Consider the following 19,359-nt stretch of genomic DNA (forward strand, 5'->3'; position numbering starts at 1 on the left):
CTTGAGAATAACTTTTATGCAAACCTCATTAAAAATTCATAAAAGTTGAAAGGATTGGTATATTTGAAACTATTTACAAATTTATGGGACACCCTGTACGTAATATCATCAATTTAACTCACATATTGAATAGTTATTACAATTACACTTGTTTGAGAAATAATTTTTGACATTTTACAAACTCTAGTGCAAATGTCATTTCTTTGATTATTTTTGAAGTTGCAAATGTTGACTGATATTTTGATGTTGAAAAATGCAATTTTATGAAAAAACAATGCTTTCAGATATTTCAAATGTAATATGTGCACACTTTCAGAAACACACATCAGATAATTTATTTAAAATTTTTGATATTCAGAAGCTTTATGATGACATTATATAATGGAATGGAAAATGACATTAATAAAAATATTTTTCATAAATTATAAGCTTACAAGTTTTGTACATTTTTCAAATTTTTAATAATGTAACATTTAATTACTTCTAAGAATCTTTCTTCTTTATTTTTACCAATAAAACAATTTTTTCTCTGAAAATACAGGTCTCTCTCAAACACAGTACTTCTATAAAATTAACTCCAGTTTCACTCTAATACGGTTTTGGAAATCCTCTGTACAAATTTTCACAATTTTTGTGTGTAAACTTCAACATATTTTTTTTATTCAAGTAAGCACATGTGTTATCTCAAATTTACAATACTCTAAAATTCATGGGCAATTTTCAATTTGTTTTATTTGTTTTGTGCTTTTTGTCAGGTTTACTATAATGAAAACTGATAGGACAAGGAAGAAAAAAATTGCATTAACTTTCTCACCAACCAGGTGACGATGTCACATTGCTCTCAACTTTAGCCCTTAAGAGTTGTCACTGTTTTATTTTTATAGATTAAATAAACTTTACTAAATAATACAAAGATTAAACATTTTTAGATAAGTGCTATTAAACTGTTTTTACACTGTAGGTAAGCAATTATTTGTAAAATGACAAAATACAGCAGTATCTTGGTACTCAAACACAAATTCTGGAAAATGTCTCTAGATATTCAACTGAACAAACAGAACCTGCTAGAACAAATTTTCAATTAATAACAAATCTTCATTTCGTCACTCATAAAAAATTTTTTTAATGATAAAAATAAAAAATATGAAAATTTTGCTGATACTTCTGATCAAGATCAAGAAAAAAAGCTGAGATGATAATACTTTGTAAAAAGAAAATGCCCTCATTTAACTAAAATTAATATTAATCTGTAACACAGTACTTTTATTGGTTAATGCTACCTATGGTAGCAAACATGGCGGCTCGTCTCAAACAGTGGGGACACACGTTCTAACCTAACCTATTCTAATCAATTATCCCTATTCTAATAATTTGGTTGGCAATAATAATGGTAATTTATTAGAATAGGTTAGGTTAGAACGTGTGTCCCCACTGTTTCAGAGATGAGTCGTTATGTTCGCTACCATAGGTAACATCAACCTGTCCTGCGTTGTTCCCGAATACAGTAGAGAGTCGTTTATCCGAACACCGGTTATCCGAACGCTTTCCAGTCGAACTGTGTCGTGCTGAATCGAACTTTTTTGATAAAAATTATACTTTTGGAACGTTTTTTATACTAGATGTCGCTATGCGCCACAATTTTTATACTAAAACTTTTAAAATATAATTTTTTTGTTTTTATATTTTTCAATATATTTATTTTGTTTGTGCAACATAGAAAAATAATTTTTAACAACACAGTAAACACTATTATTTAAAAAAAGAATTTGTTAGGCTTAACATAGATGAAAATTCAACATGGTATCATAGGGAACAGAGAAAAATTTCAACATCGAATAGGTTAACCCTTTTATTAATTATTGATTGCTTTAACACGTTGATTGCCACGTTAGTCATATGTGTCTGACACTAAGAAGTTCTACATGAGCCATGTCAGATATACGGGATTTAGGAGGAGGCCATGTCGGTCACTGATATCTGACGCAAACGATAAATTTGCAGTATCTTTCAAAAGCTTAGCCTACCAGGAGGAAAACCTGAAAATTGCTTGGCTTACCATGGAAAAATAAATAAAATAGACTTAGTTATATAATGCTATATTGTTACACTTGAAAAATTACATATCAATAATTTTTATTTTGTTAAAAGAAATTACATTGACTTATGATGTTGCCCAAAACATTCTAAGCAATAAAAGGGCTGTTGTTTGCAGTCTGAGCAATAAGTTGAAACTTTTTTCCTTTTTTTCTTGCTGCTTCTTGACCTTCTGCTTCTTTTATTTTGGGCATAACATCTAACACATCTTATTTTCTTCTTTTCAGAACTAAACATTGTTTTTAGCAAGAGTCGAAGTTTTTCGTTTTTCAGTTATGTCTGAACTTAAGCTAAGCATACAGTAACCAAATTTTCACGAAATTGTCTAATTCCTATATTGCTTTTCGTAGAAATTTTGTATATTATATAAGCATTTACAACCAATATTCCAAGAATATATTCTATTGCTAACTTGCAGTACCATTTTATTCCTTTCCTAAAAGTAGTTGCATAGGAACCCATTTGATCCAAAATATCTATCCCTGCTTTACTTTTATTATAAGCACAAATTGGAAGTGGTTTTTGTTTATTATTTCTTTGCCTACTTGTGCTGGCAGAAGTTACATTTATATCCACCATTTCTGGGGCATGTTTTGTTGTCAATACTCTAACATTTCGAGTGTCTAGCCAGTTAAGTACTACAATACCATCATCATCTTCTTTCGCTACCATTTCTCCTTTCTTTAATTTAGCATTCATAACTTTCTTACTTGCTCTTACACAGTGCCCACAACATGCGTCTTTTGACAAAGAAATGCCAATGCTAGCAGGTAGCTGGTATAGAAGTTGTCCACATACAACGTTCTACCTTCATTTAGAAGCCCTTGTGATAGTTCCTCGCAAACTTTTGTGGCTAAGCAGTAATTTTTATCAAAAGTCTCAGATTTACCTGAATAAATTTTGCTTGCCCACATGTATCCTTCTGAAGTACACAACTTAAAAAGTTTAATTCCGTACTTATGCACTTTATTAGGTATATATTGGCGGAAAATAAGCCTGCCTCTCCAAGGAACAAGAGTTTCATCAATTACATAATTTTCGCCGGGAACAAAGACATTTTCATACGTAGCTTCAAGCAAATCTAACAGCAGCTTAATTTTTCCCAATCTGTCACCAGGAATAGCATTTTCATTATTTGAGAAATGTAACAGGTGTAATAATTCAAATCTGTTTTGAGAGATGACACTTGGGGCTATGCTATTTTTGTAAATATGTTTGGTTGACCAATAAGAAGTTATATTCCCCATTCACACTAATCCCATCCACACAAAAAGGCCAAAAAACTTTCTCATTTCTTCGGTGTTAGTTGGATACCATTTATTTAGACAATTGTGTTGAGTTTTTCGAGTATGCTGAATTGTTTGTTCAGCGTATATATTAGTTTCAGTAACAATGAGGTTTAGAATCTCTTCGTCAAAAAATAATATAAATGTATCAAAAGCAGAAATATTTCTGGATAAATCTAATTGTAAACCAGATTTTCCTATGAAATCAAAACATTTATGTCTACCTTCATAATCGCTCCATTCAACATCATTATTCTCATGCAATTTACTCTTGGGTATTTGTCATTTTCAATATTTTCTGTGGTTTCTTCCAACTCCAAAGCTTGAAAAATTTGTTGAAGATTTTCTTCATCTTCATTCAATGAATGAGTATAATTAGGATCATTTATTGAATCATCTGAACTAAAATCTCTGTACTCTTCATCAGATATACTTATATTTTCAGCAATCTCTTTCAGTTCACTCTCACTTAGAAACTTTTGTTTTCCCATTATTTGTAGGTATTTAGAAAAAAAATTATAAAAGAAATAGTCTCAGTAATTATGTGCTATCTGATAAATGTCATATGCACTACTGATTCATACACAACACATTCAACACACTACTGGCTAATACTTGTTGCAGAATGTTTGGATGAGTCACATATATGACTGACATGGCTTGTAGAGAAAGAAGTTTTATGCATGGCCATGTCAGTCATATGTGTGAATGTAAAAAATAGTGTTTTTCCGGAAAATTTAATAAAAAAATTTTTTTTACAGTACGGCATTGAATTTTTTTGAGATGTAGTATCTAAATTATGTAATAAAATTACCATGGCCCAGATGAAAATTTTGTTGAAATTATCATGGCAATTAACATGTTAATAAACATATTTCTCTTAATTATGAATAGTATATTTTTGCTACCTTTGGAACATAACCCTACGTTTTGCATTAGTCCTTGTTTCATATACATGGATTTGTATAACATGGCACTTTTTTGGAATGTAACTACCATGTTATATAACCTGTTTTAACTTTAAACTTTTTTTAAGTATGAGTTTCATATTTGAATATGGAAAATGTTGAGGTTATGAACATTCAAAGTTTGTTGTATTCAAAACAATGTATTTCTCTTAACAATATATTCAGATGTCCAAGTGGTTAAAATGACTGCCTACTGTTCTGGGAGACCTGAAATCAAATCCAAGCATGTTAAAAAACCTGAAATTCTTAAGTTTTTGAGGAATGGTTTGTCTGGATATGTTGGAACCTGTTCCTCTTTACATGGCTGCCCTATTGTGTGGTTGGCAAAATCATAATGGGCTTAAAAAAAAAAAAAAAAAAAAAAAGGCTCTCTTAGTGCCTACAGAGTGCATACAGTTAAAAAAAAATTTTTTATTTAAACTAATCATATACCCATGTTTTGTATACTGCTTGTATTGTATACTGCTTGTTTCTATTCACATTTTTGTTTTAAATTCCATGACTCTCACATTCCTTGAAGTATTGCATATTGATAAAGTAAAACAACATTTGACTTATTATGCACATATGCTATTGCTTCAACATTTCAGTTATGTAACTGTTAATTATAAAAAAATAACTATCTTTTTATAATCGCTGAATTATTGAAATTAAAAAAGAAATTTTATTAAAGTAGTTTATCCTGTTATTAATCCACAAACATAAATCTACAAGGCTTTAAAAAGAAAAAAAAAGCAATTATTTATTATTCATTAACAAATTCTGTATAATCCATGTAGAAAAGTATATATTTACTAAATTTATTCCTTAATAAATTTTCTGAACTTTATAAAATATTAATAAACTGGAAAAATAAAATCAGAAATTGTTTTGTTATGCACTCAAAATTATTAAAATGAAAAATTATACAATCTAAATCAAAATTATTTATCATTTTTTTTAATCAGTTCATTAACACTTACCCTCAAACTGAGAGTGTAAATGGTAATTGTGAGGGATTTCCAGGGTTAAAATATTTCAAAACAAGTAAAACAACAAGGCTGTATTTGGGACAAGACTGTCTCTGAGACTCACTACTAAGTGGGATCACTTCGATGCTCACGGCGGGTCTCGTTCTCATTCTCCAATCATCTTTGGTATCGCTGGTTTTGAGCATGATCATTCAAACTTCGTCAGCCACAGCCACAACCATGAGGTCTTCCACGATGCATTTTCATTAAAATTAACCTATCGAATGTTGAAATTTCTCTCCGTTGCATGATGCCCCAGGTTGAATTTTTGTCAATGCAAAAATTTCCCGTTTTTGAAAAAAATAATGGTGGCTATTGTATCGTTCGCAATTATTTTTTTATTTTGCACAAATGATATACATATATATATTAATAAATGTAAAAAGAAAAAATAATTCTATTTCGGAAGTTAGTTTTAATATAAAATTATAACGACGCACCATCTAGTTTCAAAAAGTTCCGATGATGAAACGAGATATCTCCGGGCAATCAGTCAAGGTTAGCATGTGACGATCTGAAATGTGGGGGAAACAACACAGGACAGGTAAATGAGTTTTATTCAAAGATTCGTTTGTCAAAATTCAATGTCACAATATTCGTATTTCCAACTTACCAACGAGCAATGCATGCACAAATCTTACACTACTGCCTGTTTGTAGAGTGTTGCCATTTTGTATTTTATTGTATTTCGGTTTTCAGTCCCCTGACAACCTACAAGGCTGGTTTTTTTATGCGCACCTAATACTCTGTGCCAAATTTCAACTCCTGACATGTACTCCTTCATACCTCTAAGCTGATAAGACAGCAGGATGTACAATTTTATAAACAAGACAGTCTTGTCAAAAATAATCTAACATTAATGAAAATTTAATTTTCCTCTCAAATTCATAATACAACATAATTAATACAGCTGTTTTAAAATTCACAAATGACAATTGATATTGCCATATGTTATATTTAAGACTTAGTTTGATCCCTTGGCATTTCTCAATGCTCTCTTCCCTGCTGCATTTTAAAACTGATATGCACTGTCAGTAATAGTAGTAAATGTCTGTAATAGTTGTCTGAATGTTAAACAAAATTAAAAAATACACAAAGGGTTCATATTTTATAAGGGTTGATTTTGAATAATTTTAAAAGACAATCTTACAATGCAATAGAATAATAAGTCTTATGTAAAATCTTAAACTTACATAATAAAACTTACTTATTAAATCTAAAACTGTAAAAAAATGTTTAAAAACTGATAAACAGCACTTGTGTATTCTTAACATTTCTACTCAACTCATATTATAATACACCCCATACATTAAGTCAACATTTCACTATAATAGTTTTAATATTCTTATTATCTACAGTGTAACTTTATTTAAATTGCAAGAGAAAGACAATACAATTTTTGAAAAACTGGAAGAACTACATGCCTTCAAGTACAAAATACACCAATGGTATGCATTAACTTAGTGTTTCTCAAACTTAACCTTTGTCTAGACCTCTTTAAATAAAAGAAAACTTTTGACTCTCTCTCTAGAGTAGAATTTAATTAAAATATATATAAAATATTAATAAGTATTTCTTAAAATAATGTCTTTGTTTTAAGCATTTTAATTTACTTTAAATTAAAAACAAAATGATTTAAACTTTAACGTGTATTTTAATACAGGTAAATATTACATGATGTGCTTGTGTTGTTTTAACATTTCAAGTAATTTCAGAAACTTATAATGATTTAATGAAATTATTTAAATGTAAATGTACGTTAAATTAAGTTAAAATAATTTAACTTAATTAATGTAAAGGAGTGTTTTAGAAGTTAGACAAAATGGCCATAGTGGGAAAATAATTTCAATAATACAACATTTTCTTGTCAAATCTGAAATTTTTGTTTGTAAAGTATTTTTTGGTGTTAATTACTTAAAGTTTATCCTTAAATGAAATTTTATAAAAATTCATTCTGACATCATAGTCATAAATAAATTTTGCATTTTGAATGTCAAAAAGTCCATTAATTTCTATCTAAGCTAAAGTAAAAATAATCATTTACGACACTGACTTCAATTTTTATTTTTATTAATCGACATATTGCCTCAAGTTTATAATTGTATATGCTATTTCACATGACAATATGTGCTTAAATTAAAATATTCTTTTAATCTAAAACATTTTAATGTTAACTTATGAGTTAAGTGTTATGTGGAAAATTGTACTGGTAGGCCTATTTAATGATATGTGTGATTTAATTTGAATTTTTCAAACTATGTAATAATTATTACTAATTGGTTCATAAATTATGGTTTTATTTTGTGTGCAATAAATAATGTTTGAAATTTTGGACCCTGAAAGTATTCTGCACCCCTTTTCATATGTTGCATTGCATCACATATTATTTCTTGCTGCTTGCAGATGGTTACATTTGGTCAACCACATTGTGAGCAGGAAAAATCAACAAGGCAGCCAAGGAGGCAAATTCTCTGACTTTCCAGGATTTTTTCCAAACAATAATGAAAATCCTTGATTTTCCAGTTGCATAAGAACCCTGTATATTGAAAATTGTTACATTGACAAACAATGATTTCTCTCTATTATATCACATATCATCAAGTTGTGAGATTACTTAACTTTATCCTTCTGAATAGAAATTCAATAATAAATATCTATATTGAAAAGCTGTCTAATTGGTAGATGAAGGATGGATACCTCTAACATTTAAAATTAATTTCAAATAAATTATACAATAGTATATAAATCGAATATAACAGCATCTAATCATAATTTTAAAAATACCACTGAGTTATTCTATAAATGAATCAATTATTATAATTTTAGTAAAATTAGAATGTAAATAAAATGCCTGCTGAGAATAATAGAGAATACAGATAGATTTATAATCTTAATAATCATTGAATAGTTAAGAATTTAAAGTGATTGAAAATGCAATATTTTGCCTATTTGAACATTATTTACTGTTAAATTAAAGTTACATTGATAGTTACCTTCAGATTATTTTGAATAGGTGTGCCAGTTAACACAATTCGGTTTCTAGCAGGAATATCATGAACAGCTTTTGTTGTTTTTGTTGGATTTTTGATTCTATGGCCTTCATCAAGAACAACATAATCCTGAAAGAAATATATCATCATCATATATTGTATACAACAAAAGCAACAAGATACTTACCCAGACAAATTCACGTCCTTCTCGTTTAGATAATATTTCACTGCTTGTCATTACGGTTCCATAGCTTGTTAATAGAACACCTCCATTACGCTGAACTTTTACTAAATTTCTTTCACGTTCTCTCTTATTAGAACTATGAAAATTGCTTGTATTCATGCCAGGAACCCTTTAATATTCAAAATAAGATTTTTAATCTTTATGTAAAATATTGTTTTTAGTATATAATTTTATTATACAGTTTCTAAGTATTTCATTTTAATTATTGCTGTGGGATTGGTCCCAATGCTTTCAATGAAATGCCACAGAATGTACACAAGCCAGAAAATCACAAGATATATGATTTATATTAATAATAAAATACTCAACAATGAGATTAAGGGTTGTGTTAATGAAAGGAAAAATAACACTATTAAATGAAGTATAAGAATCACAAAATTACATTTAATATCTGATTGACTGAATTTACAAAATTGGATTATTGTGGTCACAACTGAAATGTAAATTGAAAGAGAAAAATCCACTGGAAAAAAGCATCTCAGATAAGGGATGAATCCTTGCATGATTGTTACAAACTCTTGGTCATAGTTCAAAGAGCCAATTAGAAATGAAATTTGACTGTCCAACAGAAAAAGTTCGCAGGAGATGCTGGGGATCTTGAAACAATTTAAGAGACACAGACAAGAGAGATTAGGGGTGAGATGATGTTAGAATCCCATACTCATAACTTCAAGAAGTCCTCTGAACTGACCAGAGAATTTAAATGAAAGCAATTATCCAAAATAGAACTTTTCATCTTTACTGTGGGTTTGCCAACAAGTGGGAGCATGAATTCATCCCTGAAATCAGAGTGGATGAGGTGATAGTAAGTATGTAGGAGAGCAGACATGGAAACAAGTCTCCTTCCAAAATTTAACCCATTTATTAGAACATTTAAAAGGAGCTTACAAAAATTCCTCTAAATCAATTCTAACTGTCTTTAAGTCCAGACGTGTAAGATCATCCATTCCTCGACATGTCCTTCGGCAAGGTAGATGCTCTGGGGCAGAGTAGATCCAGAAAGTGAGATGAGTCAAAGAACTGGATACAAATATCCTTGGTTTGGGTTGGTAGAGAAGATGAGGCTGGCACACAGGCACAAACAATGTTTAGAACACATACTGATCTTGAGCATGTATTTAAGTAAGGCAGTTGAGAAAAAAGTATACGTGGACAAATCGGCAGCGAAGTCAAGTGCCCTTGATTCCACTGTTTAAGTAGGGTTTTAGTGGATTAAAAGAAATCAGATTAGATTACATCTTCATCCCTTGCTTCCTAATTGGTCATCCTTCCACTTTTTGAGTGTAACCAAACTTAGATTTGGGTGCGAGAAAGGTTGACTGTCCGCATACAATTTGTGAGGTCCCAGATGGATATTGAAATCTTATGCTTTTGATGACAAATATCCAGTGGGACAGTTAAGCTCTCACCTTTCAAAATTAATAAAAAATAAGACTTAAAGTCTAGCTTAAACAATAAAAGTTCTTTTCATTAAAACAGAAAACAAAAGACTAGAATTGCAGGGAGAATATCAGAGTTTGGCAGAATTTTAGATGATTGAGATCTGGTTAAGTGTTGATAATGACCTCTCCCATGCCTGGAAAGGTTTCGAATTGTCACCAGAAGATGAGGGAAGACCAATCAGAACCCAGAATAGAAAAGAAATCTACAAAAACAAGTGTTTCAAGGATACAACATTCTTTGCTCCAAAAATTTGTTCTTTCCTCTGAGTTCTGCTGTTTGTTTTTTCATGATTGTTTTATCTCCCAGCATTATTCTCTCTTCAAAGTTCATTCTTTCTCCAAGAACTGTTATATCCAAAGCTTAACAGTAAGCCCTGAGCCATTGATCTTGGAGATCATCAACAAGAGACCAAGTGAAGAAATCCAATGGGACATTTTGACTTTTACTAGACTCTTTCTCTTCTTAAGAAATAAGAAAGGAGAATTGTAGCAACAAGGGTATAGAAACTTTTGTAAGAAAAATTTCAATATTTTATTAAATGGGAAAAAGAATGGTAAGCCTGTCTTAGGGTGTATTTCATACCTATACAAGACTGTCTTGACACCTCGACTATCCCGACAATTGCACACAATCAGCACACGTTACAAATTTGATATCTTATTTCGACTCCGTCCGAGAATCGTTTATTAAATTTTATCCCTTTTTCTTGTATTTTAAGCAATTACGTTTTGATACCATGACAATCAAGAATCCTAATGATGACATTATGGTCCTCTCCTCATGATAAATCTAAAATTTATTTATTTAAAGTTCATTCTATTTTACTGATTTGTTGTATTTATGACTGCCTGTGACTGGGTTCATTTTTCCAATTGAACACCTGAAACTTCTTGTTGTCTGCACTTACAATGTATATCACTTTATTTTAATTCTTCTGGACAAGTGACAATATATATTTGTTTTTTCTTTCCCTACCAGTATTTTCTCCTCATCGCAATGCTGTTTATTCTATGCATTCTTTAGTTATTAATCTGTTACTTTCACATTCTTTTAATTTTTACTTATGTTTTCTGAGTTTGGACCCAATCTGGAACCTCACATTACCAATTTGGACAAGTATCGTTTCAATGTGCTGTCAAATCATCTTAAAGAAGAAATTCCAATGATAATGCCCTTGTACTAAATTTGAGCTCAGAATATCTCTTTAGAATTCTGAAATCCAGAATTTATGTACAGAGACATCTTGTTTCACTAGTTCTCAAATAACTTTCTCATTATGTATATAATTTTGACCACGTAAAATCATGTTGTCCAGGATTTCTCAACAAAAGAACAGTTGGTTAAAATTAAAAACACTTCTGCTTTTACATGGTATAAACATTCCCAGAAAGTCCATGTAAAAAAAAAAAAAAAACCAAATAAAAGAGAGATACTGTCCATACAAAGAGGCTATGTCTATGTCCATCAGAATAGGCTGTCTGAACATATACTTTAGTATTAGTTTTCACTGGGTTTTAAGATTTTGAGCCTGTCTTCCACTTAAAACCCAGTGAAAAATAATACTATAGTATATGTTCAGACATAGCCTATTGTATATTTTATATATTAAACTATATGAAAATCTATGTTAAATTATAATTTGAGGTTTTGTGAGCTTAAATACATTTTTCATTTCATAAACATGTAATGATATTTTAATTTAATTTATATATAAATTAAAATTAAAATATATATATAAATTATATATAAATTAAATTAAAATATCATTACACGTCACTAATTAATGAAGACAAAAACTGGATGAAAAAATATGATTTACATGCATAGTAACTAGATTTTATTTGCTTGCACTTTCATAATAAATACAAAATCACTTTTATCATTCAAAATATTTTAGTCATCATCTTCATGCTCCATTGGAAAGATTTTCTCTGTTTCCTCTTAGAAAAAATTAGCAGTTGTTAACAGCATTGCTAAAGCTTCTTTGGTTTTGACAACTAATTCAGTTATCAGTCATTATCATCCTGTTTTGGTGGGTCATTGTATAATTCTTCTTGCTGACAGGTCAAACATGATCTTGGAAAACTCCGTCTCCGAGAGACTGTGAACTTTAAAGGACTGCTGATGGTGTGAATGGCAGAAGTAAAAGACAAGACAAGGTCCCAACTTTGTGAAGTCGTATTTCTATTTTATATTTACATTTACATTCTTCAGCTATTCAACAATGTGATCATGTGGTACAATTGAAACCGTGTTGTTATTTATATTTGGTATACTGACACAATGAAGTGGCATTTTCTGAATCAACACTGGGCGAGTTTTCCATCTTTATTTAGTTAACGCACATGTAAAATAGCGTACTAACTAAATAAAGATGGAAAACTCGCCCAGTGTTGATTCAGAAAACGCCACTTCATTGTGTCAGTATACCAAATGTGATCATGTTTAAGAAATTCCCAATTTATTAACCAGCTAGATCTCTTTTTAACATCTCTACTATTATATATAACAGAAAGTATGGCAATTGGCCAAAAACTGACACCCCAATATTTTTACACGTTTGAACTCAGGACCTTGAAATCTCAAGAAATGCAAACAAATCCAAGATTTTTTCCTGTATATATGGATATTAGTACATGGGGGTGGCACAATTTTGTTCACACACTTTAAAGCTTAATAACTTCTATGCTTCTTGTCAAAAATTTCTAAAAGTTTGCTGAGATGTTTGTGTATTAAGGGGATTGATGCTATTAAATTTTGGTGGTTAAAAGTTGAGGGGATGGGCATATAGAGGAAGTAATGTATCATGTCTCAAGTAGGACCAGACTTAATGATTATACTCGCTGTTAACATCTACAAATTTTTATAACACTCAAAATTAAGCTTTTTGCCATTTTATAATAATTAAAAACAAAAAATTTTTTTAATGAAATATAACAAGTGGCATCACATCAGTTTTAAATGTTTCTGAGAAAGTTAAAAAATCCAGCAATGAGTTGGTTAGAGTTGTATCAAGTGGAACCTCATCATCATCTTTAGAATCTGAATCTCAAGGACAATCCCTCTTATATCATTTTTGCTAAGTACTAAGTCAACCAGCAATTCATCAATATCAGTGAATGATAAACAATCAAATCCTTCATCAAGTACAGTACATATGCCAAAGTAATGATAGAATATTTGAACATATTTGGGAGAATGAGATCTTTGCTTTCAGCACATTCTGGCCAAATAACATTCTACCATGTATTCAATGTTCATGATCTTAACTCTGATCCAATCCTGCATGTCTGATATAATCCAAAATAAAAAATTTTTCTACACACCAACTACTGTTAGTACTTTATCGCTGTTTAGTTTATTCAAAATGTATTGGAATATTCACTTTATATTGAACATGATAAATATTGTATGCTTTAAATGAAAAAATTATACTCTAATCTAGTGCTTGTACTAAGGAAATCATGTTAGACAACAAAAAACAAAATTGTACATTTAGGTGTTCAAAACAAGATACAGGCACATTGTCTACAATCAACATAATTCTAAATTTGCAATCCTTGTCCTTCATATAGCATCTAACATTAAGAATAAAACATTTATTGAACAATTTAGTGAAAATTTGTGTTGTCACCTTGACTTAATATTCCATAATATCAGTTATATAAATACTTAAAAAAGATAGAATCCAAAGCTACTTGACTAAATATAGAAGAATATACACAGGTTCTTCCAAAATGAATGCTGCCATTTAAATTACAGTAATTACGTTAATTATTATCTGAAAAGTATGCAATGTACACCAATCAATAGAGCAACTGTCCAAGTTTCATCTCTCATCTACATTCAAATGTCTTTTAACCACTGTCTCTTGGAAGTGTCATAAACCAAAATAAGACTCCACAACAGGTGGTGGTGTTTTGTGTTCTGCAGTTTGCAATGCCAGAATTACTCATCATTGTGCAATGTGAGTAATTTACTGGGGCAATAAAACTATGCCTGCTATGGGAGGAGTGACAATGGATAAGCTATAGCAAGCATAGGAAGAATTTGAGTATTGGTTGGATGTGTGCCATGTTATGCAAGATGAACACATTGAGAAACTGTAATGGACAAATGTGAAACTTGAATAGTTTTCCAATGTTTTATGTATATTAAAATGTTTTCGAATGATAATTAACATAATTATAATAATTTAAAATTGTAGAATTGTTTTTTGAAGACCATATACAAATATTAGTAAATTTAATATTAATGATAATTAAAAAGTCAAACATTAAAATTGACTAATTTTTTATGATAACCTATGTCATCATGTATTATATTAACACACAATTTATAATGAAATCACATTACATGTACAACTTACCATTTTTTAAATTCACTATCCCAATTTGGTAGAAGGGAAACAGGCATTATGATCAATACATGCTTTATTTCTTCCAAATCAAACATTCCAGAGAGAAAAGCAATTATCTGAATAGTTTTTCCTAATCTGTATTATAAATTACACAAACACACACACATATATATATGAATATATTAACAAAATAATACATATAGCATATGAGATATTATACCCCATATCATCTCCTAGAACACCACCTTTCTTTTTCTTATATAAATTCCAAAGCCATTTAACACCATCTCTTTGATAGGGATACAAATTATTGAACAACTCATGATAAAGATAAAAATTATCTCCAACTTCAATCATATCTTCATTTATGTCTTCTCCATATTCTTCTAGAAAAGCCTGAATAATAAATTTCAAATATTTTTAAATAATAAAAACAAATGTAATGTGTACTACTTATGACAAATATGTGAAGATTATTAAATAATAAAATCATTACTAATGCAAAATATAAATTCCAAAAAACTCTTAGCAGATAATGTTGTTAGTTCTTGTTGAAGTGATGTTGGAATTCTGCTGGGCCCACTGTAGAGTAGTCGAGTGGAGAGAGACAGAATCTAATGTATCCAGGAGGGACCACCCTCAAAAAACTTCTGGGTTTTTCGGTCCACTGGATTCATTCTCATAGGTTTCCCAGAGCAATAGGTTGACATTCTTTCTAACCAATATGTTGAAGTATTAAAAAAACTGAATGAATTCAGAAATATTACCCGATTTAATCCTCTGAATATTTCTCTTGTATTTTGAAAACAATCTTTTTAATAAAATTGTAATTTTTACTTTCCTGGATGTTTATATATAACAGAGGGAAAGTATGGCAATCCAACAAAAACTGACCCCCTACATTTTAATATTTTTAGACTTAGACACCTTAAAATGTCAAAAGATGCAAAAAAATTTGGAGTAATTTCTGTGTGCGCACACACATGGCACAATTTTGTTCACACTGCTTGAAGGTTAATAACTCCTATGCTTTCTGTTGAAAATTTCTGAGATTTTGCAAGGAGGTTTATGTATTAGGGAAATTGTTGCTATTAAATTTTGGTGATTAAAGATCAAGGGAGTGGGAGATAATTGGGTCCTGTGTATCTCCAGTTGGATTGGACTTGATTATAATTTTACTTATTATTAGAATTTGAAATATTTTTTGTAAAACCAATTCTACCCCCCAAATTAAGCTTTTTATAACTGTTAAAAATATAAAAAAATTTTAAAATAAAATATAACAACAGGTGGTTCCACTAAGATTTTAAATGTCGCCAATTTTTTTTTATATTGCATGAAAGTTGTTTGTAGAATCCTAATTTTCATAAAATCTCAACCAATTTATATATCATCATAGTTGTGGATTACAAATAGACTAGCTAGTCTACAACTGAACTACAAGAGAGGGTCAAAAGCAAAAGTTAATGAAAACTTTTGGCACAAGTTTTTATTACACAATACACAAAGTTTTATACTACTTCATCTGCAAGCTCCTTATGCAGTTACACACTTCTGTCAAAGCAGTCTTCAAGACTGCTTTGACAGAAGTGTGATTTGTTCAAATCGCACTTCTGCTTTGACAAATCTTTATCAGTCCTTTATCGTGTATTTTTGGTGTTTTCATCATTATGGGTTCATCTTTGTTACCAGTTGAAACATTCAACTTCTCCTTGAAAATTTGTGGAAGCAAGATTATGGGAGTAAGAAGGTTGGAAAAGCACTTGTCCTCAGTCACATATTCAGTGACCTAAAACTAATGATGTAAAGGATCCATTCTCTTTTTCACATATCAGGCCATAGGCCATTTTCATTGTATGGTTTAATAAAGCACATTGAAAGCTATAAAATTTCACACAAAAATTGATGTTCCTTCATTAATCCATATAAGTCAATTTGATTCTTATCTGCCAACTTTTCTGGCATTGCTAAACAAATTCAGTGCTACAATATTGCTGTGATGAAGAGGAAATATAAGCAATAACTACATACGAGCATGGCTCTGACTTACAAGATACTGATACTTCATTCTTCGTAATTATATACTGTGTAACAGAGATCCAAAAGTTAAATTATATTTGACTCTATCTCACCTAAAACTAACAGTTATAGCTAAATAATACATTTCTTGGAGAAACACAAACAGTCTTACATAGTTTATACTTCATCTGTTACAGGGTGCAGACAAAAACACTGCACTAGGCTAAAAATCTGGAGAATTGGATTTGGCTGTTGAAGCCAGCCTAGAAATATCTGCTTTAATAGCCAAGAATGGGAAGCTTTCAGAGACGGTGATATGATAAAGTGTCTTATCATCGCAAGTGAGAAGATGTGTCCCGAGAAGACAATGTTTTCAAACAGTCAGTCTTAACTGCATGACAATACAATGGAGAATCTCACAAATTGCATCAGACATTTCTGGCCAACTTAACATTTTACTTGCAAATTGTGCTTATTTTTCTTTGGCTGTGGATGAATCCACTGGCATATCATCAACAGCACAAATGATTGTGTTTATTAGAAGTGTTTCACCAGATTTTATTGTGAATGAAGAATTTCTTGGCATGGCATCGCTTTCCGGACATACAACTGGTGCTGACTTACTAACTGGTTTATTGAGCGTTTGCAAAAAATCAGCACTGGACTTTGACAAGCTATCCAGCATCGCCACTGATGGAGCACCATTTATGGTTGGACGTGAGAATGGCATGGTCACTTTGCTGAAAAACCATCTTGGGGACAGGCAAAAAGAGTTAGTCCAGTACCATTGCATAATTCACCAACAGCAACTTTGTGCAAAGAAGTTGGGATTTGAACGCTTGCTGAAAGATGTCTATGATACTGTGAACTTAATCCACCATCATGGACTCAACCATCGACTCTTCACATCATTTCTTGAAGAAATAGATGCTGATTATGCTGACCTGCCCATATATACTGAAGTTTGTTGGCTGAGCAATGCAACAGTCCTCAAGAGATTTGTGGAGCTATTGGGGTCTATTATCACTTTCCTCAAAGAATGGGGGAAAACTACAAGCAATTTGAAGGGACAAAGATGGCAGTGTGATTTAGCTTTCCTTGCTGACATTACTGCTTATCTAAACAACCTTAATTTGAGATTGCAAGGAAAGATGCAACTTGTTTCTCAGTTGACAAGTGACATCAATGCATTTATGACCAAACTAGCACTTTTCAAGTCCCACATGCAATCAAAGAACTTTCCACATTTTCCACATTGCAAGGCCATGAAAGAGAAATACCCACATATGAAGATGGATTACTCTGACCAAGTTGACACCCTCCTTAAATCATTCAATAAGAGGTTTGGTGAATTCCAGAAATACAAGATCTACCTGCAGCTTTTTTCAACTCCATTTGATGTGAAAGTGGAACGTGCCCCTCCAGATGTCCAACTTGAGTTGATAGACATCCAGTGCAATGATGAATTGAAATCACAGTTTAAAAATTCTAATCTCCTCACATTCTACAAAGAACTGCCAGATACATCATTTCCAAAACTGAAAGACAATGCTCGATTTTGTGCAAGCATGTTTGGCAGTACCTATGTACGTGAACAAGCGTTTTCACTTATGAATTTAAACAAGTGTAAAACACAGAACAGGTTAACCAACGAGAATTTGGAAAATCTGCTGGTTGTTTCAACATCTGCCATTACGTCAGACATCAAGAAGATTGCCGCCAGCATCCAATCTCAGCCATCACATTAATCACTTGGAGGTCTGGCCCCCAGTCAGTAAACTTAATCCTAATTTGGCCCTTCTTCAGTAAAGGTTGTGCATCCCTGGGTAATGCAATCACTAATCAGAACACTTGCCTGAGTTTGCATAAAGAATCACATTGTAATCTCTTGGTTTCCTAAAAATCCTCATCTATTTTGATTAACTTATTTTCATTAATGTCATTAGTACAGCTAATATCTATTTTGAATATATCTTCTCTCAAAGCTGTCTTGACCATGAACAAAAATCATCAAAAAAACCACACTGTTTTCAATTTATCTTCATTACTGCTTTTCTTTTGTGAAAATTCTCTAGAATTGTTTTTTTCTAATCATGTGTTGAACACTCCAACAGCACTAGCCTGAAGTTACCCAGTTTGTAACATTTGCTAATGATTAAATTCTATTTGTTTATTTTCTTCTTGTAAAATCAATGACATCAATTTGATTATTTCACTTTTGACTGCTTATTTTTCTAATATTAAGTCCAGATGCAATAACGTCTCTCTATTTTTTTTTTTTTTGAGCATTAGCCAACAAATCCAGTTTGACCATAAATTTTTGTTGCTGAGCATTAATTCTATCAAGGAATGACTTACTATCAGCCTGTGTCATTTTTATTTATTAAATGTAAATAACACCAGCCATGATCCTTTTATTTTTTACTTAAATGTAATATTATGATAGTGGTAAAGAATACCAGAGGACACTACCTGTTTTTATATTTTTACATTTTTTTGCGGAGGCAGTAGCCTAAAAAGAAAGGTCGTCTCCGTAACTTTGTAAATTTTAAGGATTGCTGATGGTATAACAGCGAAAAGAAGGACTATTTAATTTATACAAAAAAATTTTTTTCTAAATTATTGTTTTCTTTAGTTTCCGGCCCCAATTAAAAATAATTTGGTGTGAAAATTCGAACCCGCCGGAACCAAGCCGTTAATAATAAAATATTTTATTGCTTGGTTCCAACGGAGAAAATATGAATTAGGAGGAACAACAGTTGAAAAAGGCTGGTTGGTGAAACGGAATAATGTGACCGAGACAATAAAAGGGCGACGAGAGAGGAAAGGGGGGCCGGTTACGTTCTGTCACTTAGACTGTGTGTGCGTGCCGAAATTGAGAGGAAACCGCCCGCAATCCAAGGAATACTTTGACCTAGAAGACTGACCCGGATCACGAGGTATGA

The 19,359-nt window shown here is 31.1% G+C and overlaps 1 protein-coding gene across 1 annotated transcript in view; it reads right to left on the reverse strand.

The window, feature by feature from the left end:
* Positions 1-19,359, reverse strand: part of LOC136983807 (DNA excision repair protein ERCC-6-like) — a 115,209-nt gene that overhangs the window by 59,991 nt on the left and 35,859 nt on the right. The window contains exons 3-6 of the mRNA XM_067280664.1: positions 14,616-14,791; positions 14,405-14,530; positions 8,536-8,701; positions 8,352-8,477 (exon numbers count right to left, since the gene is read on the reverse strand). Coding sequence (XP_067136765.1) covers positions 8,352-8,477; positions 8,536-8,701; positions 14,405-14,530; positions 14,616-14,791 — 594 coding nt within the window. The remainder of the gene's footprint in view (positions 1-8,351; positions 8,478-8,535; positions 8,702-14,404; positions 14,531-14,615; positions 14,792-19,359) is intronic.

Source organism: Centruroides vittatus, unplaced genomic scaffold (assembly GCF_030686945.1).
Source record: "Centruroides vittatus isolate TY-2023 unplaced genomic scaffold, ASM3068694v2 contig_89, whole genome shotgun sequence".
NCBI classification, from domain to species: Eukaryota; Metazoa; Arthropoda; class Arachnida; order Scorpiones; family Buthidae; genus Centruroides; species Centruroides vittatus.